At 33.8% G+C, this 25,478-nt stretch overlaps 4 protein-coding genes across 4 annotated transcripts; all 4 read left to right on the top strand.

Annotated features, from left to right (window-relative positions):
• Window positions 1-431: 431 nt before the first annotated feature.
• Window positions 432-3,344, top strand: LOC108327531 (probable protein S-acyltransferase 1). Its single transcript, XM_052873447.1, has 6 exons — window positions 432-774; window positions 956-1,135; window positions 1,225-1,533; window positions 1,753-1,974; window positions 2,558-2,984; window positions 3,114-3,344. Exons 1-5 carry the CDS (start codon window positions 688-690, stop codon window positions 2,963-2,965), a joined length of 1,206 nt encoding a protein of 401 aa, XP_052729407.1. The 5' UTR covers window positions 432-687; the 3' UTR covers window positions 2,966-2,984; window positions 3,114-3,344.
• A 5,421-nt stretch (window positions 3,345-8,765) lies between these two features.
• Window positions 8,766-11,175, top strand: LOC108327530 (probable protein S-acyltransferase 3). Its single transcript, XM_052873619.1, has 2 exons — window positions 8,766-9,295; window positions 10,551-11,175. Exons 1-2 carry the CDS (start codon window positions 9,146-9,148, stop codon window positions 10,758-10,760), a joined length of 360 nt encoding a protein of 119 aa, XP_052729579.1. The 5' UTR covers window positions 8,766-9,145; the 3' UTR covers window positions 10,761-11,175.
• A 4,412-nt stretch (window positions 11,176-15,587) lies between these two features.
• On the top strand, window positions 15,588-16,397 carry LOC128195344 (uncharacterized). Its single transcript, XM_052872612.1, has one exon. It carries the CDS (start codon window positions 15,588-15,590, stop codon window positions 16,395-16,397), a length of 810 nt encoding a protein of 269 aa, XP_052728572.1.
• Window positions 16,398-22,993: 6,596 nt separating this feature from the next.
• LOC108327529 (uncharacterized) lies at window positions 22,994-23,803 on the top strand. The gene has a single exon (XM_017561221.1). The coding sequence runs from the start codon at window positions 22,994-22,996 to the stop codon at window positions 23,801-23,803; it is 810 nt and encodes a 269-aa protein (XP_017416710.1).
• The last annotated feature ends 1,675 nt before the right edge of the window (window positions 23,804-25,478 follow it).

Below are 25,478 nucleotides of genomic sequence, written 5' to 3'. Positions count from 1 at the left end.
TTAATAATCTGAACTACTATTCGTAAACTAACAGTCTTTTGCACATATAACTACATTTATCCCTGAGACATCCAATACATATATAGTTAGTAAAAATAAATAAAAATCTAGCATTGAAGTTCTACTTGCAATTATATCTATATATGAATTTCTCAATTAATCATAAAAATTATATCCAAAGTTTATTAATTTCTTCATATGCAATATTTTATCATAGAATATACATTAAAAAAATGATTTATGGGATTTGTGTGATCACACACATTAACGTGCTGAAAAAAATTAGTACCATATAGCATTACAATGTTGTCTAAAATAGTTAGTAGTAACGAAAAGATCGGTGGATTTGAAAGATCGTTAGAGCAATGCTTGTTTCATGGATGAAGAGAGAGAGAGAGGGGAGAGAGGCGAGAAGGTGTGAGAAAATGAGATTGTAAGAAAAAAAAGGAAGGAACTTCAGAAGGGAAATTCAATTCCCTTCTTGTTGTTCCCCTACCACGGCCAATTGATCTCGCGGTGAGGAACAATAATCCAGAACATTAAGCAAAAGTCTTAATTCAATACCACGAAACAAATGCAAGTGGATTTTTGCTGACAGAGGTGATCATTGCAACAACATCGTACACAACATCATCGTCACACCCCACCCTGTTCAACCACGATTCCTGCCACCAAAACAATAATAAAATGGCCTCTCGCTCCTCGTCTATCGCCACCTCAATTCCACCTTCCGGCGTCAAGAGAAGGCTCTACCAAGTTTGGAAAGGAAACAATGTACACTTTTTTCCCTTCAAATTTTATACACCATCTATACTCTTTCCGTCACTTAATGTTTCTCTTAAAGGGTATAATTGATTCATCAAATTGTTTATTTAGGAAGTAGTCTATTAGGTATGATAATTTCACTATATTGTGATGTAATTTAATTATGCATAATTAACGTTTTTGTTGTCAGAAATTTCTCTGTGGTGGAAGATTAGTTTTCGGTCAGGATGCATCATCTCTTTTTCTAACATCGTTCCTGATTGGAGGTCCTGCAATTACATTTTGCATAAGAATGCTATTATCATTAAAGAAAGAAGACCCTCACTTTAGCAACCCTGTACTAATTGGAGGAGTGGTTCTCACAGTTTTGGTTGGTAAAGTTGAAAGGTTTTGCCTTATCAATATTGAGTGTTTAACATGGGAATGGTATTCTTAACATCATTTAATTGGTTGTAACAGGTTTTTGTTTTTCTCTTCATGACATCTAGTAGAGATCCAGGCATTATCCCCAGAAATGCACAACCACCTGAATTAGATGAACCTTTAGACATAAACACACCATCCATGGAATGGATAAACAATAAGGCCCCTAATTTGAAGTTTCCCAGAGTGAAAGATATGACTGTTAATGGTCACACAGTAAAGGTGAAATTTTGTGACACTTGTTTGTTGTATCGTCCGCCACGTGCCTCTCATTGTTCTATTTGCAACAATTGTGTGCAAAAGTTTGATCATCATTGCCCTTGGGTTGGTCAGTGCATTGCATCAGTAAGTTCCCCTACTTATCTACAACATTAATGTTTGTTTCTTTTATCTGCTTTTGCAGAAGTTTTGAATATACTGATATGCACTATTACAGATCACACATTAACACGTAATGTATGTTTATTGAATTTGATAACAAATGAACTTAGAACATGTATTGATATGCCTTTTTTTTTCTTCAAAAGAACCTAACTTTGTTCCTTTTCGTTCTTGTTTCTGCAGCGTAACTATCCATTCTTCATTTTGTTCATATCAACATCAACCTTGTTGTGTATATATGTGTTTGCTTTTTCTTGGGTTAACCTTCTCCGACAAAAGGGTAGATTGTGGGTCAACATGTCACATGATGTTCTATCAGTTACTCTCATTGTTTATTGCTTCATAGCTGTTTGGTTCGTGGGAGGGCTAACGGTTTTCCATCTTTATTTGATTTCCACCAACCAGGTATTCATTTCTTTTTCCATTGAACATTAATATTTGCAACATTCATATAATGGTTTCTTATTGCATGTACATGTGATTATCTTAGAATTGGTCATTAGTTATATAATTTAATTTATGCATACTATTATTCTTACTTATATATTTAAGAATATTGGACTACTGCAGTAATTAAACATACAAATATATTTCTCATTATTTAATCAAAGTTGAGTTTTAGCATGATTTAGTTGTAGCAAATTCATCATCTGCTTCATTATTTAATGAATATGTGTATTGTGTCTTGATCTTTACGTATGCTTTATCTGTAAAGCCTCACATACTTTCTCATCACTTTGTATTGTGGAAAAGAGTATTTTGACACTCTTGAAAAAAAATTACTCCCACTTTACAACCCACTTTAATAATATAACAATGTATATTAAGATTTTAAATTAAAAAATAATGCTAAACATGGTTAAAAAATTATTATTTAGGGTTGTGAAGTGAATGTTTTGGAAAGAATGATACTCTTTTTCTAGGGTTGCTAAACATAGTCAAAATAATACTACCATACTCACTTTTTTTATCTTGTCTTTTGTTACAGACAACCTATGAGAATTTTCGGTACCGATACGATAAGAAGGAAAATCCATATACAAAGGGAATAATGCGAAACTTCAAAGAACTTTCCTGTGGTAGGATCCCAAAATCATTGATAAATTTCAGAGAATGGGTTGTGGTTGAGGATGATATTCCAGATGAATCGTATACTACAGATTTGGAAAGAGGTTTTATAAGCTCAAAGCACAAATTTGACATGGAAATGGGAACAATGTATGGCAAAGATGGTATGCGAGTTCCTCCCATCTTGAAGGAACTGGATTATAGTGGCATTGATGATACTTTAAAGAAAAAAGCAGGAGAAAAAGAAGGTGAATATGATATCTTTGTTCCTGCTGAACAAACTAAATCCAAAACTGGAGGAGCCAATGCACAAGAAGAGAAGCAGTGATTCTGTTGGTTCTTTGAAGGTACCATTTAAAATATATTACTTTTTCCCTAAACAGTCAATGATCAAGAACTTGCAACAGATTTGCAGAACTTGTTAGTCACAGAAGCTTGAGGACTCGAATGATTTAAAATAACTGTCGTTGATGCAGATTCTTTTGGCATATTCTGAGAGGGAATGGACTCTGAGGTTAGAATATTGATTTTCTGATGAATGAAGAAACATGCAAAAGGGTACAAGTGGTTTCATTTATAATGGAACTTCTAAAGTGAATGAAACAAATGACATGTCTCAATGGAAACTTAGATATTTTCAATGTTGAGAGAGAAAAAAAAAAGTGACTAGTTACAAAAACTGACATATGTTCACATATGAATGCAGGATCTATAAATGAATGAAGGAGTTAGATTAATCAACGATGAACAATTTTATTCCCTTTCTTAAAGTTAGTTAGGATGCTAGATTTTGTCTGCAATTCCAAGTGTTTTGTTATAGCATGGAATAAGAGTAATATTATATCCTTTCACTTAATTATAAAAAAAAGAAGTAAATACAATTATTAGAATTAGAAGAATTTAGAATTGTTAAAAGAAAATACCTTTAATTTTTTATTTATTTTCCTTCTATATTAGTTTAAATTTATTACAAATTACAAACAATTGCGTATGCTTGTTTTGTAAATTTTAATATATTTTAATTAATAACAAGAATGTGTTATTAGCACTTTCCTTTAGTGGTAAAACTTTTATTTTTGAATTTCAAATTTGTTACTAACACATACTGGAAGAAATAAGGTTAATGTCTTTTTATTGTAATATCTACGCAAATTGTATTTTTGTAACTAGAAAATATTATATGCATATTTTATTTGTCTACTTTAAGCAATAATGACAGATTCTGTAGAGATAAAAGTTCACATATTATATAATTCCTTATGTAAGAAATAAATGAACTTTTTTTTCTTTTTCAAAATATAACAAATATATGGACCACTTTCATATGTATTAATGAAGAGTTATCTTTATACTCTTAATTTATAGTTAAATTTATTAATAAAATGTTAACTCATTTTTTATGCAAGTAGATGCAATATTGGTCTATTAACGATAAAAAAAAAAAAAACTCCCAATCTTGGAGTGAAAAAACGCTTATCCATTGAATTATATAGTCTTTTTAAATATTATCGCTACTTAAATTATTTATTTATTAGACATTTGTAAAATAAAAATTAAATTTCAGACATTATATAAGTAAAATTAATTAACTTACCCATTTCTTTTTTATCGAACATTGGAAATCAACTATTCTTTTTATATAAAATATAAACGTTGTTGTTAGTTCTTTTGTTTGTTTGTTTTTTTTTTTCATTTCGGTACATTATTAATTTTTTAAATTCTCAATGGTAATTTGGATTTTTAAAAGGGTTCGTTTTTTATTATTTATAATAAAAACGTTAAATATATTATAGAGTTTGTTAAAATGTTAAATATTTTAGTTAAAAGCATCGGAATGAATTTTTATAAACTATAAACTTTGTATTGAAATTTTTTAGACTTTGTTAATGAACTTTAATCGTGTTTATTAACTATTTAATGTTATAGTTGAATTAAATAATAAATCTTTATAAAAGCATAAAATACCATCATAACAGCAAACAATATTTATAACTACTCACATTTTTACCTATATATACTAGTTGAGTAAAATTATATTTACTCGCATATGTTTATTATAAGAAAAATTAAATATTTATAATTACATATATTTGGTGTTGGTAAAAATTAAAAAATCCAAAAATGTTATAAGATTTCTTTGCGTCATCGTTTTGCTGCAGTGGTTTCGGACCAATCATGAGTGCACAAGTAGGGTTTGCTCTTTTGTCGTTGTGGTTTTTTTGCTTCGTGTGACAGTGACAGAGGTTCAGTTTTGGCTAAGCGGTTATCTTCGAGCTTAGCGCGACTTGTCCGTTATCTTTCTTTCTGCATTTATTTTCTGGTTTTAGTTGTTTTCTAGTTTTCTTGGGTTTTGGCCTCCTCTTAGTTTCCCCGGTGCTTTGGCAGGCTGGTGGAGACTAAATTGTTTTCTTCTTCTTCTTTTTCTGGCACTCTAGGTGTTTGTTAAAAAGGAAAGGGTTCGCTGGTTGTGGTGAAGTGTATTGCTTTCATTCTCTGGTGTGCCCTCTATCTGTTTGTGTTTTTGCTTCATTCTTTTTCCGGTTCTTAAGGATATGGGGTCAGAGTTTTTGGGTTTTGCCATTCCTTGGGAGTGTTTACAACAAGGGGTTGGTATTTCTCCTCCCAAATTACTTAGGCAGTTGGTATTGTTAAACATAGTGAAAATTATATGAGATTAATCTCCCTTGTGTTAAACACACGTAGGGTTCTCTATTTATAATAAAAAAAAATATGGGATAAGCCCAAAATACAAATAATAAATAATAACAAACTAACTGAAAGATAAACTGAAAGATAAAAGATATAATATTTCTAACACTCCCCCTCAAGCTGGAGCATACAAATTGTATGAACCAAGCTTGAAATAACTAAACTAGGTTTTGAACTAGATGATTTTTCTTCAAGAGTGAGACAATAAACACTTCAACTTCAAAAGTGTGAACCAAGCTTGTGAAACTTCAACTTCAAAAGTGGATGAAGGAGAATAATGGAGGAGGCAATAAACACTTCAACTTCAGAAGTGGATGAAGGAGAGCAGCGGAGAAGGAGACAATAAACACTTCAACTTCAGAAGTGGATGAAGGAGAGCAGCGGAGAAGGAGGCAATAAACACTTCAACTTCAGAAGTGGATGAAGGAGAGCAGCGGAGAAGGAGGCAATAAATACTTCAACTTCAGAAGTGGATGAAGGAGAGCAGCGGAGAAGGATGCAATAAACGCAGCAGATCTGTGCGGCAAATACAATAAGAAAGGAAGAACAAGGCAAGAACAGCAATACAGAGGCGAAACCCTCTACGGCAAATTACGCAGAAAGAAGAAGGAGGTTCGAAGATACAGAAGCATGCGGTGAGAAGAAGACATATTTCGATGGCAGCAATGGCTGCTCTTGAAGGTCTAAACAGAGAGAGGGAGGTCCGGTGATTCAGAGGAGGCAGTGGTTCTGGGTGCTGAGATTTAAGAAGAAGAAAACTTGAATCTTATGAAATTTTTAGGGGCTGCCGGCAGCCATGACGGCCGGCCGCCGGCAGACAGCAAAGACCACCGGAAGATATCAGAAATTCTGCTCTGATACCATGTTAAACATAGTGAAAATTATATGAGATTAATCTCCCTTGTGTTAAACATACATAGGGTTCTCTATTTATAATAGAAAAAAATATGGGATAAGCCCAAAATACAAATAATAAATAATAACAAACTAACTGAAAGATAAAAGATATAATATTTCTAACAGGTATGAATGCATAAAAGAAAACTTTTACCCAGGTCTTACACAATGCCTGTAATATTCCTTTTTTTCAATTGCCACCTCTTTGCATTAAAGGCGACATGGTAGCGCTCCAAGTGGCTGAAGAAGACTACCTTGCGAGGTTGGACGAATGAAAAAATCATCTACTGGGAGAGTGATTCTCCCTAATGGTGATAAGTCTTTAACTCATCTTTAGCTATGCAGAGAGTTGGCCAAACCTTGGAAGTCCCTTGGATCTTGGAAAGTCATCCCTCTTCGAAAAGAATTCTCTGAATTTGCTTTTAGTTCCGTAGAGGACACGATTATGAGTTTTAACCATTGGATCTTGGAACCTCTCTCCGGGTACGTTAAGACTTTTCATGGTCCCAAATTTTTGCGCCCACTATGAAATTAACCAAAAAATCTGTGGCCTACCGCTTGAATATTGGAAGCCTAGGCGACCATTTCAATTGCTAGGGGCATTAGTATCCTCTTATCTTCGGATGACAACACTATGATGAAGACATAAGGTTTCTTTGCTCGTGTGGTTGTTGACGTGGATCTTTCGATCGAGCTACAAAATCAACTTTGGATTAAAAGGCCAGGGTTCACTTTTTGTTGCAGACATGGAGTATGAGAAACTTCCTCCCTTCTATTCTATTTGCAATGTGATAGATCACTATATTGACAATTGAAAAAGGCAATCCAATGGGCATAGCGGGATTAAGAACACTTTAAGTTTATGTTCCTAAGACACAATTTGAAAAGGTTTTATATCCATTTGGATGGTATGGGGAAAAAATTGTTTCTGCTGATAAAAGTGTTCCTGACCACGACAGAAATGGGGAAACTTTTTCTAAAAACCAAATGGTTGAATCTGAATACATGCCTGCGCTTGAGCCTATCACTTTGGTAGAAAAAGAAAATGAGGTTGACTATCAAAACAATCAACATGTTGATTCTGTTATTCATCATTCTGAATCTCATCAGAATTTTACAGTAGCAGAGAATATGTATCATAATGATCAGCATATGGATTGTGGTTGTGAAGACCCTGAGAATGATGCTGCCAAAAAGAATGATAGAAACGAGGTTCAATTTAAGAAAGTTCCAGCTGATTCTGCGATGGCTTGTCAGTTTAACAAGGATTGTGACACTCCTTGTTAGATCTATCTGTTGATATAGAAGCTTGTTGAAGTTTAAAGATTTGATGATTACAAGCTTGAAGATTTGATATTTGATGCTTCCAACTACAATATGCTAGTTGACAATGATGCAGGTGTTAAAGATGTTTGTGTTTGATCTCAGGTTTGGACTGTAATTTTTGATTTTAATCATGCTCTAAGTTCAGCATGGTCAATGATGACCACATAAAATCCGATCAAATTGTCATTCCACCTGCAACGTAAAGTTGACTACAACTCGGCCAATAGTAACAAGTTGACTCCATCTGCTAATCAAATTTATGAGCTTGAGAGGCTTGTGTCTATACCCAATCCAACAAATATGTTAAAAGACATTATTGCCGTAAAGTGATTAAATAATATTTATAGAGATATTTGTTAGAGCAGTTACCGAATAATAACATAACATGGTCAAATTTTGATAGTTTGATTACATTATAAATATCCTTTTATATCATATATCAACATAATATATCATTAATCTGGTTAAATAATATATTACTGTTATTATCAGGCTGATTTATCATAAATATGATAAGTTTTTATTATATTTTATTTTATAACTTATCTCTCATAGGATCTAGAAATTTTATAAATATACTTGGTATTTTTCGAAGAGGTACAACCACATTCTCATATTTACTATTGTATTAATAGATCATAAAATTCTCTTACTTTTCCAAGTATCAAAGAGTGTTTTATACGTGTGAATCTTCTTTATCTATTCCGGCCGTCATTAACATTCAAGTTATCAACATCATCGTATTCACCACTAATCATCATTAAAAATTTAGATCAGATTTATTTTATATGTGACTTGTTTTTTCAGTACCTTGGCCTTTTGCTTTTCGACATTTTTTGCATTTCTTAAAAGTATATGATTTTTATCATTCATCGTGTAAGTTTTTATTTTATTGCATATTATACTTATGAGAAAAATAATACAGAGAGACAACATAATTTTCTAAGACGAAGGTTGTTTGGAAGATTTAATGATGAGCTATAAATAAATATTTATGGGTGTTATTTAATCTATAATTTTCATGATTGGTGATGTATTTTAGAACAAAAAAGAAAAAGCCACGTATGATAGAATTTAAGAATGTTGTGTGAAACGGAAAAGGAAAGGTTGTAGTGTTGTAAAGAAACATTCCGCGCGTAAAAGCCGCGAAGAATTGGGAAATCAGTCCAGAACACCAGAAGAGGAAGAGAGAAAGAGAAAGAGAAGAAAATAATAAGAGAAGGAAAGAAAAAGTAAGAAACTTCGAGGGAGGAATTGATTAGAAAAGGATCATCGAGATTGTCATCTTCCAACGATCCCTTCAACCCCACAAATTTTCTTGTTTTGATTTGGTGTCACAGCTTGATTCTCAATTGCTGCCATTCCAAACATCTCTTTGTTCTCTCTCTCTCTCTCTCTCTCTCTCTCTCTCTCTCTCTCTCTCTCTCTCTCTTTTTCTATCTCTCTCTTTTTCTCTCTTCTCTTTTTCTCTCTTTCATCTGCCTTGTCTCTTTCCTCTGCGACTCGTAAGGAAAGCCAGAACATTTTGGATTTTTAAGAGGATTTTTGTTTCTGAGTCGGGACTTGAATTGGGTTTATGGGTTTTATCAAGGCATTAGGGTGCAATTTTGATTGCACACGAGGTGTTGCTGCCATGGCTGGAAACAGAAATCCAGAAATGGGGGTTTCTCCTAGTAATGTGGGTCAGCAACAAAAGAGGGTCTATCAAGGTTGGAGGAAAGGCAACGTGAGATTATATTTCAACTTTTGTTTTGAATTGGTTTTCATGTCTCACAACTGGATTTTGATCATGAATGAATTGTGTTTGGTCACAATTCAATCTTTGTTTGAATTGTTGTACTTGTTTGTCCATGCCTCAATCATGTTTTGTTGATTTTTTATATTAATAGATTGCCTCTTAGGTCGTGATTCAATATCTTTTTAGTTGTGGAATGTTTCTTCCAACATGATGAATATTGCTTTTGATCGAGAATTTCAATTGTATCGATGCTTGCTTGATCGCTTTAGAGGGTTGATGGTAAATTAGGGACAAAAATTAATGCTTGCAAATCGGGGATTAATCTTGTGTAATCATTTTTATGTAAATGTGAATCCATGATGTTTTTTTATTTATTTGCTTTTTTAATCGGCAAATGTGAATAGATGATGTTTGGATGATTTTAACCTATTATGTACCGGTGCCACTTCAACGGGAACACTTTTCTTTTGGTCAAAATTTCATTTCAATAGATGAATTTGACATGGCTGTGGATTTTTTAAGCTTCTATATGTCTACCGTATGAAAGTTATTACCTTGATGTTTTGGGTAGAAAAGTGATGTGAAAACAACACAATACTATCACATAATGCATCGGATAAAATTCTTCTAACTTTCTAGAATATATGAGGAGCAATAATTAATTAATAACAACAATAAATCCCCAAAATAAAATATCAAAGACACCATAATTATGAAAAACCTCTCAATTTAAGGATAAAAAAATACAAGTCGTACAAACTAAAGAAATATTTTCATTATGATCAACCAATGATACAAAGAATTCTTAATTACTTGCACAAACTAGTGTTAACTCTAAATCAAAGATTAAAGCTACAAAGTTTACAAAAGTGAAAAACAAAGAAAGAAGAACTCTAAAAATAGAGCTATTGTGTTGGGTTGATATCTCTAATCTCAGACATCCAATCAAACAGTGAATGAATCCCGAATCTTCATTTTATCGAGACTGCACAGTGAAAAATTATGCAGAATTTTCTCTAACAAGCTGTGTGGCTATCTGTTTTGAGACTCAAAGGACACTCACACACTGTGGCAGACCCTTCACTTAACTTAAGTGAGTTAAAAATGTGATGACCACAATTTTCGACTTTTTGACTTTTTGGCATAGTTTAGAGCCCAAACCCAATGAAAAGATAATTGGATATCTTGCAGCAATAACAAGCATGTTATACTTACTAATTCTTCTTTGTTTGACTTTTTTCAGAAGTTTTTATTTGGTGTGAGGATGATATTTGGTCCAGATATAGCTTCCCTGCTTCTTACAACATTCCTGATTGCTGCACCTGCAATTGCATTTTGTGTAAAAATATATCTTCAAATCAAGAAGAATGATGACTTTTCTCATGACTTTTGGTTTCCTGTAGTGGTTGTGGGTGCAGTTCTCACTGTTTTGGTAAATACCATTGGCATTTAATTCCCGAAGAGTTTACATAAACTAGTTGTCATCTTATGCATCTTTCTACCATTTTCTCTTGTGTATTGTCTTTTTTCAGCTACAGAATGGTAATACAACTTTTTAATATGCATAGTTGCCCAACAACCCATGCAGGATTTAATTTTCCTCCTCATAACAAATGTGAGAGATCCTGGAATTGTCCCTAGAAATTCAAGACCTCTTGAATTTGACGATACATTTGATATACCTACCTCTTCCATGGAATCGATTAATCTCACAACCCCTCATCTGAAACTAGCTCCAACAAAAGATGTTGTTAATGGTCACATAGAGAAAGTAGAGTTTTGTGATACGTGCTTGCTTTATAGACCTCTTAGTACTACTCATTGTTCTATATGCAACAATTGTATCGAGGGATATGATCATCATTGTGGGGGCGTTGGCCGGTGCATTGGAAGAGTAAGTCCATTATACTGTAACAAGTGAAGCTTCAAACTTTCAATGAGATATTGTTACATATTTTTATCCAAATTTCTTTTATGCTACTGGGATATCAGTTCAAAAGAATTATTGAATAAACTTTAGAGTAGGCAATACTTATCTTCTTATCTATTTGATGACTACAACACAAGTGAGTGAAGTTAGTGATGTTAGTATGTGTCTACAATTGCCATGACATCTATGTTCTGTAAGGTTACAATCTTTTCTAAACACTCCAAAGATAGATCTAATCAATTGACACTTAAACCGCACAAATGAGTGTTAATATGTTCATTATGTTATTTTCTTATTCTACGAGAAAAACATGAAGACCCGTCTTCTTTTTGGAGACCCTCTTCCTTGGCTTCATTTGTTAGAAACAGAAACATGTTTTTTTTTATACTACCCAGATGTCTACTTCATTTCAGTTCTTGAACTAACGGTTTTCTGACATAAACGGCAAAATGTTTGGAGGACAATATCACATGATTATTTAGCAGATTTTCTGATTGTATACTGCTTTATAGCTGGTTGGTTTCTTGGTGTCCTCTCAATTTTCCATTCATATCTCATTTGTACAAACCAGACATATGATGAACTGAAGAGGAGGGAGGGTGAGTCCCTTCCACATCCTCCTCCTGCGGAAGTACCTGTTGGGTCTACTGAAGAGGAGGTTCATCTGATGGGTTAATAAGTCTTTCACTTTTATATATTGTCCTACTTTCTCATTTCTATCTAATGTGGGACTTAGACCCACACTTCGATTTTCAACATGATCTTGACATATAATTGTTTTTTGGTACACTCGAAATTTATATATTTAATAATTGTTATTAATACAGTAAAAATTAATATATAATTTAATATAATTATAACTACAAAAAGAAATCAAACCTATCTTAAAAAATTGTTTTTCATTTGAGATTCTTGTATTCATCAATAATTGAATTATAACTAAAACTTTTAGCTATTTTTTTCAATATAAACAATTCTATTGATAAGAAATTCATCTTTTATTATTTATTTAATTTTTGTAGTTGTTTATCTAGTGACATGATCCTTTTGATGTCGAGAATGGTCATAACATACAACATAAGTAGAATTAAATTCAAGAATATCAATGTCATGTTCACAAAACAACTTCACACCTTTCAGTAAGTTTTACCAACCATTCTTTCTTAAGAAAGACAATAAGTAATCACTTTCATTAATTGGAAAATCAATATAAACTCAAAGGAAGAGAACATATTAAGTGCAACAATCAATATATCCCGAGACTGATTCTACAAAGCTTAACAAAGACAATAAGTAATCACTTTTAACAAATGTAAAATCAATATGAACTCAAATGAAGAGAACGTATTAAATGTAGGATCATCATCACCCCTTTAAGAATAAGTTGATCCATCAACAATAATTTTTTGAAGAGCCAGACAAGATGCATTATATAGCTTCATCACATTACAAAGGAATAAAAATGTGAGCTCCAAACCTCCCTTGAAGGAACCACCCAAGCAAGTTGTAGTCTATGAGCAAAACAATGCACATAATAAGCATAAGGATTGTCATTAAGAAATAATGTTTGTAATCCATTCTATTCTCCCTTCATATTAATAGCACCATCATATGCTTGATCACAGATATTAGAAACATCAAGATTATGCTTAGAGAGAACAACACTTAATTCCTTTTTTAGAGTGATAATTGATGTATCTTTAACATGCACAATATCAAAATCGTTCTTTTCTATTACTAACCTTATTTACAAATCTCAAAACAATAGCCATTTTCTCTTTTTTTAGATTCATCACGTGTTTCATCAACAATTATGCAAAATTTAGAATCTCTAATTTCTTCGTGAATGTGACTTTTTACTTTTCTAGAAAAAAATGTGTAAGATTTTTTTTTCCTAAATATGATGTGAAATATACTTTTCAATATATGGAGCATTTTCAACCACAACTTGTGCCATTTTATCATTATATGATGCTAGAAGTTTAATCATCTCAAGAAATTTACCTCTTTTACTTATACTATGGTGTTTCCTCATGGCCTCTAAATGCATAAGCTTGAAATACTAGTTAACAAAGTGTATCGATAGTGGTTTTAAGTCATAAACATTCTGGCAAACTTGTTCTAAACTTTGAACATTTATAATGTTATTAATGTGCATAGATTAATTCAACAAGTCTTCATAAGCTTTCATTCCATTGTTATGCGATTAGTAAGGACTATCTCCAATGTGATTGAGAAATGCACATTATTTTTCCTGTATTAACCTTTTTTTTCATTATCTAAAACCTTATTTAGTACACACATATGACCTAGGACAACCAACTACTTTGAACTAAATAAATAACATGCTAAACATAAGTTGCATCGTTAGTAAGGCAATACTCTAGGCAAGAAGGAAATTTTTTAAACCAATTAGATTGAAATCTCCTTGCATGTTTCTCCTTAGAAAGAGGATAGTTTTCAAGTCATATTTGATATTGACCACATTTTAAATAAGCTTTTCTAACTTTATCTCTTTGACTCATTGGATATTTTTATATTTGAGGATATTTTCTTGAATGACATTTCAAAGAATTAACATGAAACTCCTCACTTGTATTTCCTTTAACCTTATGAAAGGGCTCCTCAATAATATCATGCTTCAAAATATGTAAAGAAGTTGAATTTATTTGTTTTCAGTTTCACCAGTTAAAAAAAATAAAATTATTCTTTTATTCTTCATAAATATACCTGTTTTTCTTAAAACAAATGTTTAAGATTAAAAAATAATTTATCATAATCTAATAAAAAAAATTAGAAACGTAATTACTAAAAGAAAAATATATAATAATCAAGTCACAATTAAAAACTAATTATAAAAAAACACATAATACATTTTTTTTCTGTATTCATAAAAAATAATATACAAAAGGTTCATGAGATAAAAAAAAATATAGTGTCAATTATTAAACTAATATTTCATCATCAGTTGAGATAAAAGAGAATAACTTTTTTTTCTTCGAGAATGGAAGATAACATATGATAAATGAAAGCAAAGATAATAAGTTTCTGTCTAACTTCCTTTTTTTCTCGAGAAAAAAAAAACAGGTGAGAGTAAGAAATGAGTATAATATGTGAGAAACTCAAAAGACAATGTGAAATAAAATATAAACAAATGTCTTAAATAATATTTTTATTCATTATTATATTTGATTTTATGTTTTTTATTTATTAACATTAAACATTGTGCTTTATAAAAGAAATAAAAGGATATCTAATTTTATTTTCATCAATTCCCAATATATAATATATAATTTAAAAAATTGAAAATTCCAATATATACGGTATATTATTTTAATTTTTTTAAAAATTTAGGAGATATTGACCCTGTCTAGAGGTGTCAACCATGGCCATGAACCAGTCTTAATCCATTCTTAAAAAAATCTACTTTTAGAGGCCTCTTCAAGTGGGGCCCAAAAATAGTCTCAGTTCTTAAAGTCTCTGTCTCTTAACTTTCTCTTCATTTTCCATTTTCTTGAAAACAATATCATTTATATACACATATAAAATTATATATTTTATTAGATAATCTAATGTTTTAATTTTATTATATTTAAATCAATATTTTCTTATCATACTTATTATTATGTTATTAAAAAAATATAGTATATAATTTAATATAATTATTAACTATAATCTATTTATTTATTTTATAATTGTATTCAAAATGAATATGTTTTCCTAAAAAAATGTCCATAGGTTGATCCTAACCCACGTTACTTTTGTGGATATTTTACTTGTGTGAACTTTTTGAACGAGGAGTGTTACTATGGGTTCATAGGCTACCGATCAGTCTCGACCAGTTTCGCATCCATTCGGTCTCGACAATTATTGAGCAGAGTTAACGCACAATGAATGTGATAACAGCTATCGTTAAACAATTAAGGTTTGCATTAATGACCATTAAGAGGTAAATTAATTTGTCAGATTCCTTTAAACTCTATAAATAAGGGTTTAGGTTTGAGGTAAAGACAGAATCAACTCATACTATAATAGCTCTATTTACGTCCTATTAAGACTTTAATATTGAACTGTAACAAACAGTTCATAAAACGCCTCCTAACTTGAGCATCAGAGTGCCTTTTGCAGGTACCTCCCCCTCCGATCCAAGGCGACAACTGAGCGATCAAGGTTAAAGTTCACCAAGCGGCCAATAATGAAGGTGACCGATCGGTCCAAACTGGAAGCAGACAAGCGAAGCGCACCAGTCGAAGGTTAGTGTCTCGGTCTCACAAATCTCACCGAAACATTTTGGCGCCCACCGTGGGGCCGAGAGCAAGCTGAAGAAACCCAATGGTGACCACAAGAAATATGGAGGAGCAGAGCACCAGATATTTAATAAGAGAGTTACAAGCCCAGATTGAGGCACAGGCGCAGACTATACAAGCGCAGGCGCATGCGCAGCAAGAGATGCGGCGGAGGCATGAGGAGGAGATGGGGGCGCTAAGGGCCAAACGAGAACCTCCCGAGCGGTCCGCCTCGAATCGAGGGAATGCTAATGAGGCAAGCCATAATCACGCCAACCGAAACGGTCGGGCTAGAAGGGAACCAACACCCCTGCAAACTGCTCGACCTACCAGTTTATTACCCTTCACGGCGACCATCATGCAAACCCCAATGCCAGAAAAGACTCCCCCCGTGTTGGATAAGTATGATGGTTCAGCTGATCCGGATAATCACTTAAGGACGTTCGGCAATGCAATGGCATTCTATACAGACAGCGACCCGATCATGTGTAGAGCCTTCTCGTTATCACTTAAGGAAGAGGCATTAGAATGGTATAACACTCTTCCTCCCAACACAGTGGATTGCTTCGCTACTGTGGAAAACCTCTTTAGGAGACAATACGCATCCAATCGGAAACATGAGGTAACACCGGTGAATTTAGTAAATACTAAGCAGGAGAAAGGAGAAACTTTGAAGGCTTTTATGAAGAGGTATACTGAAACCGCACGACGGGTTAGAGAGATAGATCAATCTTTTATTATCAATAATTTGGCTTCGTGTATGAGACCAGGATATTTTGCGGAAAAATTGTATGCACGACCGCCAAAAACTATGGAGGAGCTCCAAGAGCGAGCAGCTGAGTTCATCCGTATGGAGGAAATGGAGGAAATGTGATTGTCGCAAAGGAAACGACAGCAAGAGGCTGATGTGGGCGGAAGTAGAAAGGACGGCAAACGACCGTTCGACAATAACGATAAGAATAGGGAGCTTCCCCGGCCATTCAAGTTTCACCATTATACAACCCTCAATGCACCTAGGGCAAAAGTTCTCGAAAAAGCCCTTAACGCAGAACTTCTCACACCCCGAAGGAAACCATCTCCAAGAAACGCAGATGAAAGGAAGAGTTGTCGGTACCATCAAAACCATGGACATACTACAGAAGACTGCATCACGTTAAAAAATGAAATAGAAAATCTTATCCGGGCGGGACATCTCCGTAGGTTTATAAAGGAAGCAAGATACGGCCTCCCCAAGGAGGGATATTCGCGAAGAACCCCCGAGCGGGCAATTAGGAAAGACGAGCGAGGGCGGGACTATAGTCGCAGTCCCAATCATCATCGGGAATGGTCGGTTCGTGGATTTATCAACTAAGGAGAAACCTCCAAAACTCTATTAATGTCATGGTTAAATTTAGTTTCACTTGATTTATTGTCCTATGCTTTCATTATGGAATAAATAAGGCCAGGTAATTGAGGGCCAATCAATCGTTCCCAAACGTTGTTAAAGAAGTGCATATCCAGCGAAAAAAGTCTCTCGCAAAGTCTGAAGAAAAAGACCGAGCGGTAAATCCCGCTCGGCCGAGAGGTAAACCCCTCTCGTCAAAATTGAAGATAAAGACCAAGAGGTAAATTTCTCTATAAAGATTTGAAGACCGAGCGGTAAATCCCACTCGGCAAAGAGGTAAATTCCTCTATAAAGATTCGAAGACCGAGCGGTAAATCCCATTCGACGAAGAGGTAAATTCCTCTATAAAGATTCGAAGACTGAGCGGTAAATCCCACTCGGCGAAGAGGTAAATTCCTCTATAAAGATTCGAAGACCGAGTGGTAAATCCCACTCGGCGAAGAGGTAAATTCCTTTATAAAGATTTGAAGACCGAGTGGTTAATCCCACTCGGCGAAGAGGTAAATTCCTCTATAAAGATTTGAAGACCGAGTGGTTAATCCCACTCGGCGAAGAGGTAAATTCCTCTATAAAGATTTGAAGACCGAGCAGTAAAATCTCACTCGATGAAGAGGTAAATTCCTCTATCGATTGAAGACCTAACGATCTTATTTGATTGACCGACCGATCTTATAACAACCTATTCTGACATTAATGCATTTCTCTTTCTCACCATATCAAATTTCAAGTTGTTATATTTCTTCAGTACAGGTAACAGGATACTGTAAATCACAACCGAGAGGTAAATCCCTCTCGTCAAAGTTGAAAACAAAGACCGAGCGGTAAATCCCACTCGACCGAGAGGTAAAACCCTCGTCAAAGTCGAAGCGAAAGACCGAGCGGTAAATCCCACTCGGCCAAGAGGAAAAACCCTCTTGTCAAAGTTGAAGCCAAAGACCAAGAAGAAAATCCCTCTCAATCAAACGGTTCTCACTCATCAATCAGGAAGCTCTGATAACAAGGACTGTCGAGCACGCGGCCAAATTCAATACATGGAACTGTTCGGCACAAATAGGATATAACGACTTGAAACACACAGAGAGCAAATTCCTTAAATACAACGAGAATAACTTCCCTCAAACTCATAAGTCCTATAGTTAACCGTTTGGCTAAAGCCGAACGATTAACTCAAACTTGGGGGGCTTATGTTACCATGGGCTCATAGGCTACCGATCGGTCTCGATCAGTTTCGCATCCATTCGGTCTCGACAATTATTAAGCAGAGTTAACACACAATGAATGTGATAACAACTACCGTTAAACAATTAAGGTTTGCATTAATGACCATTAAGAGGTAAATTAATTTGTCAGATTCCTTTAAACTCTATAAATAAGGGTTTAGGTTTGAGGTAAAGACAGATTCAACTCATACTATAATAGCCCTATTTACGTCCTATTAAGACTTTAATATTGAACTGTAACAAACAGTTCATAAAACGACTCCTAACTTGAGCGTCAGAGTGTCTTTTGCAGGTACCTCCCCCTCCGATCCAAGGCGACAACTGAGCGGTCAAGGTTGAAGTTTACCAAGCGGCTAATATTGAAGGTGACCGATCGATCCAAACTGGAAGCAGACAAGCGAAGCACACCAGTCGAAGGTCAGTGTCTCGGTCTCACAAATCTCACCGAAACAAGGAGCTTTTTTAATTTTTTCTCATGTGAGTTAGAATCAACCATGTGATGAAACAAATTGAAAAGTCTACCTCTATCCCTAAAATATGAAACCAAGTGATTATTTTACTTCACAAAAATATGAAACAGTTCTTAACCATTTCTTATTCGGTGGTTGCTAATTTATTTAGCATCAAATCACTAATATATTGGAACATATAATTTATATTTATTGATGAGAAATTGTTTTGCAAAATCTAAACGATCTTGTTTTGCTTGAGGACCTTCTCCATGAGAATGAACATTGATATTTATTTTGTTTTTGGATAAGACCCGAATGGTCGAGGCTATCTTTATTTTTAGAACGGGACCTTCTTTATGAGATTGGTCATAGTATTTGTTTTGAATTAGTGATTTTTTTCTTTTTCTATTTTCTTTATTTCTTTTCTGAATCCGGAAAAATTAATATTTTTATTTTGATAATATGAAAACACCAATTTTAATCTAGAAGAACAATTGTCAATATTTAATTTTGTCCTGGTAAATAAAATTTATTTTAAAAAAAAAACTCAAAAATTAGGATGTAAACAGGAAAGGATGGGATAAAATATTTTTCAAAGAAAAAACAAACAAACAATGAAAAAATAATAATAATAAAAATAAAAACAAAGAAAATAAAAAAACACACAAAAAAATAAAAGTAAAAACTAAATAAAAAATAATAAAAAGAAGCAAATGAAAAAAAGAAGTATAAAAGAGGATGTAGAATCACACCCAAAACCCTAGACCTTTTCTCCGTATAGTTTGTAAAAGGAGGAGGACATATGATTTTTAACTTAGGAAACACTCAAAAGAGAGGCACATTCAAATGACCTTTTAAGATTCTATACAAATTTATATTCTCTAAAAGGAAGTCATGAATTCAAGATTTCTTATATGCATATAGAAGACTAAATTGTCTTTTAAATGAATAATATTATTGCAATTATGATCATCACATTTGACTTATTTGGTTTTAGTAACAGGAAACTTATGTAATACAACCTAATGCAAATCTTGGAGTTCATGGACAGGGTCTGCTTAATTTATCAGAACCAGGAGATTCGATTGAAGCACATTGTTTGGTTTTACTCCTATTTTATAGTATTCATGTAAGATTTTTATTCGAGGCCAACATTCACTTTAGCATTTATACTATACCAAACTTTTCTTTAAGTTTTTCAATTTGCTCTAGTTAAGTTTTTCAATCTTAATTTAATTTCTCTAAATGTAATGTAAAACATGTAAAAAAAATTGCTATTTGATGACCTATTTCATTTCTTAGTTTTTGTTAGTTTGACTTTTGATTAATTTATATATTTTGTAGTGGTTTTTAATTGCTAGACTCTTCTTTTTTTCTTTTTCTAGAAAAAATACTAGCAGTTAAAATATTTCTATCACAAACTGTTTTTTACAAATGTAATTTTGATGATTATTTTAGCCGTTGAAAATTTTATTTAAGATTGTTTTTAACCACTAAACTTTATAATTTTCATCATCATAAATATCAAATTTCGTCGCGTCATCATTCAATTAGCATGTATACTCTCCTTAAGAGCTTTGATCTGTACTTGTTTTTCTAAAAACATTTTCATTATGTTTGTAAATTCTGAAGAGAATAAAAACACTTGATTGTTTAGTTCAATTGAGCTAAACAGTCTAATCAAGAAAACTAGTGTTGAACCAAGAGTAGGTAAACTCGTATATTCATATTGGATAATTGTAAACCAGAAGTGGTGAAACTCGTTGTAATCTTTGAAAAGATTAATGGAATCTCTTAAGAGTACTTAAGGGAGAATTGGGCATAGCTCAATTTAAGTGAACCAGTATACTCGTTCATCACGTGTTTCATCAACAATTATGCAAAATTTAGAATCTCTAATTTCTTCGTGAATGTGACTTTTTACTTTTCTAGAAAAAAATGTGTAAGATTTTTTTTTCCTAAATATGATGTGAAATATACTTTTCAATATATGGAGCATTTTCAACCACAACTTGTGCCATTTTATCATTATATGATGCTAGAAGTTTAATCATCTCAAGAAATTTACCTCTTTTACTTATACTATGGTGTTTCCTCATGGCCTCTAAATGCATAAGCTTGAAATACTAGTTAACAAAGTGTATCGATAGTGGTTTTAAGTCATAAACATTCTGGCAAACTTGTTCTAAACTTTGAACATTTATAATGTTATTAATGTGCATAGATTAATTCAACAAGTCTTCATAAGCTTTCATTCCATTGTTATGCGATTAGTAAGGACTATCTCCAATGTGATTGAGAAATGCACATTATTTTTCCTGTATTAACCTTTTTTTTCATTATCTAAAACCTTATTTAGTACACACATATGACCTAGGACAACCAACTACTTTGAACTAAATAAATAACATGCTAAACATAAGTTGCATCGTTAGTAAGGCAATACTCTAGGCAAGAAGGAAATTTTTTAAACCAATTAGATTGAAATCTCCTTGCATGTTTCTCCTTAGAAAGAGGATAGTTTTCAAGTCATATTTGATATTGACCACATTTTAAATAAGCTTTTCTAACTTTATCTCTTTGACTCATTGGATATTTTTATATTTGAGGATATTTTCTTGAATGACATTTCAAAGAATTAACATGAAACTCCTCACTTGTATTTCCTTTAACCTTATGAAAGGGCTCCTCAATAATATCATGCTTCAAAATATGTAAAGAAGTTGAATTTATTTGTTTTCAGTTTCACCAGTTAAAAAAAATAAAATTATTCTTTTATTCTTCATAAATATACCTGTTTTTCTTAAAACAAATGTTTAAGATTAAAAAATAATTTATCATAATCTAATAAAAAAAATTAGAAACGTAATTACTAAAAGAAAAATATATAATAATCAAGTCACAATTAAAAACTAATTATAAAAAAACACATAATACATTTTTTTTCTGTATTCATAAAAAATAATATACAAAAGGTTCATGAGATAAAAAAAAATATAGTGTCAATTATTAAACTAATATTTCATCATCAGTTGAGATAAAAGAGAATAACTTTTTTTTCTTCGAGAATGGAAGATAACATATGATAAATGAAAGCAAAGATAATAAGTTTCTGTCTAACTTCCTTTTTTTCTCGAGAAAAAAAAAACAGGTGAGAGTAAGAAATGAGTATAATATGTGAGAAACTCAAAAGACAATGTGAAATAAAATATAAACAAATGTCTTAAATAATATTTTTATTCATTATTATATTTGATTTTATGTTTTTTATTTATTAACATTAAACATTGTGCTTTATAAAAGAAATAAAAGGATATCTAATTTTATTTTCATCAATTCCCAATATATAATATATAATTTAAAAAATTGAAAATTCCAATATATACGGTATATTATTTTAATTTTTTTAAAAATTTAGGAGATATTGACCCTGTCTAGAGGTGTCAACCATGGCCATGAACCAGTCTTAATCCATTCTTAAAAAAATCTACTTTTAGAGGCCTCTTCAAGTGGGGCCCAAAAATAGTCTCAGTTCTTAAAGTATCTGTCTCTTAACTTTCTCTTCATTTTCCATTTTCTTGAAAACAATATCATTTATATACACATATAAAATTATATATTTTATTAGATAATCTAATGTTTTAATTTTATTATATTTAAATCAATATTTTCTTATCATACTTATTATTATGTTATTAAAAAAATATAGTATATAATTTAATATAATTATTAACTATAATCTATTTATTTATTTTATAATTGTATTCAAAATGAATATGTTTTCCTAAAAAAATGTCCATAGGTTGATCCTAACCCACGTTACTTTTGTGGATATTTTACTTGTGTGAACTTTTTGAACGAGGAGTGTTACTATGGGTTCATAGGCTACCGATCAGTCTCGACCAGTTTCGCATCCATTCGGTCTCGACAATTATTGAGCAGAGTTAACGCACAATGAATGTGATAACAGCTATCGTTAAACAATTAAGGTTTGCATTAATGACCATTAAGAGGTAAATTAATTTGTCAGATTCCTTTAAACTCTATAAATAAGGGTTTAGGTTTGAGGTAAAGACAGAATCAACTCATACTATAATAGCTCTATTTACGTCCTATTAAGACTTTAATATTGAACTGTAACAAACAGTTCATAAAACGCCTCCTAACTTGAGCATCAGAGTGCCTTTTGCAGGTACCTCCCCCTCCGATCCAAGGCGACAACTGAGCGATCAAGGTTAAAGTTCACCAAGCGGCCAATAATGAAGGTGACCGATCGGTCCAAACTGGAAGCAGACAAGCGAAGCGCACCAGTCGAAGGTTAGTGTCTCGGTCTCACAAATCTCACCGAAACATTTTGGCGCCCACCGTGGGGCCGAGAGCAAGCTGAAGAAACCCAATGGTGACCACAAGAAATATGGAGGAGCAGAGCACCAGATATTTAATAAGAGAGTTACAAGCCCAGATTGAGGCACAGGCGCAGACTATACAAGCGCAGGCGCATGCGCAGCAAGAGATGCGGCGGAGGCATGAGGAGGAGATGGGGGCGCTAAGGGCCAAACGAGAACCTCCCGAGCGGTCCGCCTCGAATCGAGGGAATGCTAATGAGGCAAGCCATAATCACGCCAACCGAAACGGTCGGGCTAGAAGGGAACCAACACCCCTGCAAACTGCTCGACCTACCAGTTTATTACCCTTCACGGCGACCATCATGCAAACCCCAATGCCAGAAAAGACTCCCCCCGTGTTGGATAAGTATGATGGTTCAGCTGATCCGGATAATCACTTAAGGACGTTCGGCAATGCAATGGCATTCTATACAGACAGCGACCCGATCATGTGTAGAGCCTTCTCGTTATCACTTAAGGAAGAGGCATTAGAATGGTATAACACTCTTCCTCCCAACACAGTGGATTGCTTCGCTACTGTGGAAAACCTCTTTAGGAGACAATACGCATCCAATCGGAAACATGAGGTAACACCGGTGAATTTAGTAAATACTAAGCAGGAGAAAGGAGAAACTTTGAAGGCTTTTATGAAGAGGTATACTGAAACCGCACGACGGGTTAGAGAGATAGATCAATCTTTTATTATCAATAATTTGGCTTCGTGTATGAGACCAGGATATTTTGCGGAAAAATTGTATGCACGACCGCCAAAAACTATGGAGGAGCTCCAAGAGCGAGCAGCTGAGTTCATCCGTATGGAGGAAATGGAGGAAATGTGATTGTCGCAAAGGAAACGACAGCAAGAGGCTGATGTGGGCGGAAGTAGAAAGGACGGCAAACGACCGTTCGACAATAACGATAAGAATAGGGAGCTTCCCCGGCCATTCAAGTTTCACCATTATACAACCCTCAATGCACCTAGGGCAAAAGTTCTCGAAAAAGCCCTTAACGCAGAACTTCTCACACCCCGAAGGAAACCATCTCCAAGAAACGCAGATGAAAGGAAGAGTTGTCGGTACCATCAAAACCATGGACATACTACAGAAGACTGCATCACGTTAAAAAATGAAATAGAAAATCTTATCCGGGCGGGACATCTCCGTAGGTTTATAAAGGAAGCAAGATACGGCCTCCCCAAGGAGGGATATTCGCGAAGAACCCCCGAGCGGGCAATTAGGAAAGACGAGCGAGGGCGGGACTATAGTCGCAGTCCCAATCATCATCGGGAATGGTCGGTTCGTGGATTTATCAACTAAGGAGAAACCTCCAAAACTCTATTAATGTCATGGTTAAATTTAGTTTCACTTGATTTATTGTCCTATGCTTTCATTATGGAATAAATAAGGCCAGGTAATTGAGGGCCAATCAATCGTTCCCAAACGTTGTTAAAGAAGTGCATATCCAGCGAAAAAAGTCTCTCGCAAAGTCTGAAGAAAAAGACCGAGCGGTAAATCCCGCTCGGCCGAGAGGTAAACCCCTCTCGTCAAAATTGAAGATAAAGACCAAGAGGTAAATTTCTCTATAAAGATTTGAAGACCGAGCGGTAAATCCCACTCGGCAAAGAGGTAAATTCCTCTATAAAGATTCGAAGACCGAGCGGTAAATCCCATTCGACGAAGAGGTAAATTCCTCTATAAAGATTCGAAGACTGAGCGGTAAATCCCACTCGGCGAAGAGGTAAATTCCTCTATAAAGATTCGAAGACCGAGTGGTAAATCCCACTCGGCGAAGAGGTAAATTCCTTTATAAAGATTTGAAGACCGAGTGGTTAATCCCACTCGGCGAAGAGGTAAATTCCTCTATAAAGATTTGAAGACCGAGTGGTTAATCCCACTCGGCGAAGAGGTAAATTCCTCTATAAAGATTTGAAGACCGAGCAGTAAAATCTCACTCGATGAAGAGGTAAATTCCTCTATCGATTGAAGACCTAACGATCTTATTTGATTGACCGACCGATCTTATAACAACCTATTCTGACATTAATGCATTTCTCTTTCTCACCATATCAAATTTCAAGTTGTTATATTTCTTCAGTACAGGTAACAGGATACTGTAAATCACAACCGAGAGGTAAATCCCTCTCGTCAAAGTTGAAAACAAAGACCGAGCGGTAAATCCCACTCGACCGAGAGGTAAAACCCTCGTCAAAGTCGAAGCGAAAGACCGAGCGGTAAATCCCACTCGGCCAAGAGGAAAAACCCTCTTGTCAAAGTTGAAGCCAAAGACCAAGAAGAAAATCCCTCTCAATCAAACGGTTCTCACTCATCAATCAGGAAGCTCTGATAACAAGGACTGTCGAGCACGCGGCCAAATTCAATACATGGAACTGTTCGGCACAAATAGGATATAACGACTTGAAACACACAGAGAGCAAATTCCTTAAATACAATGAGAATAACTTCCCTCAAACTCATAAGTCCTATAGTTAACCGTTTGGCTAAAGCCGAACGATTA

Source organism: Vigna angularis, chromosome 2, assembly GCF_016808095.1.
Source record: "Vigna angularis cultivar LongXiaoDou No.4 chromosome 2, ASM1680809v1, whole genome shotgun sequence".
NCBI classification, from domain to species: domain Eukaryota; kingdom Viridiplantae; phylum Streptophyta; class Magnoliopsida; order Fabales; family Fabaceae; genus Vigna; species Vigna angularis.
Note: the sequence above shows the minus strand (reverse complement) of the source record. Positions and strands in the feature narration are given on the sequence as shown.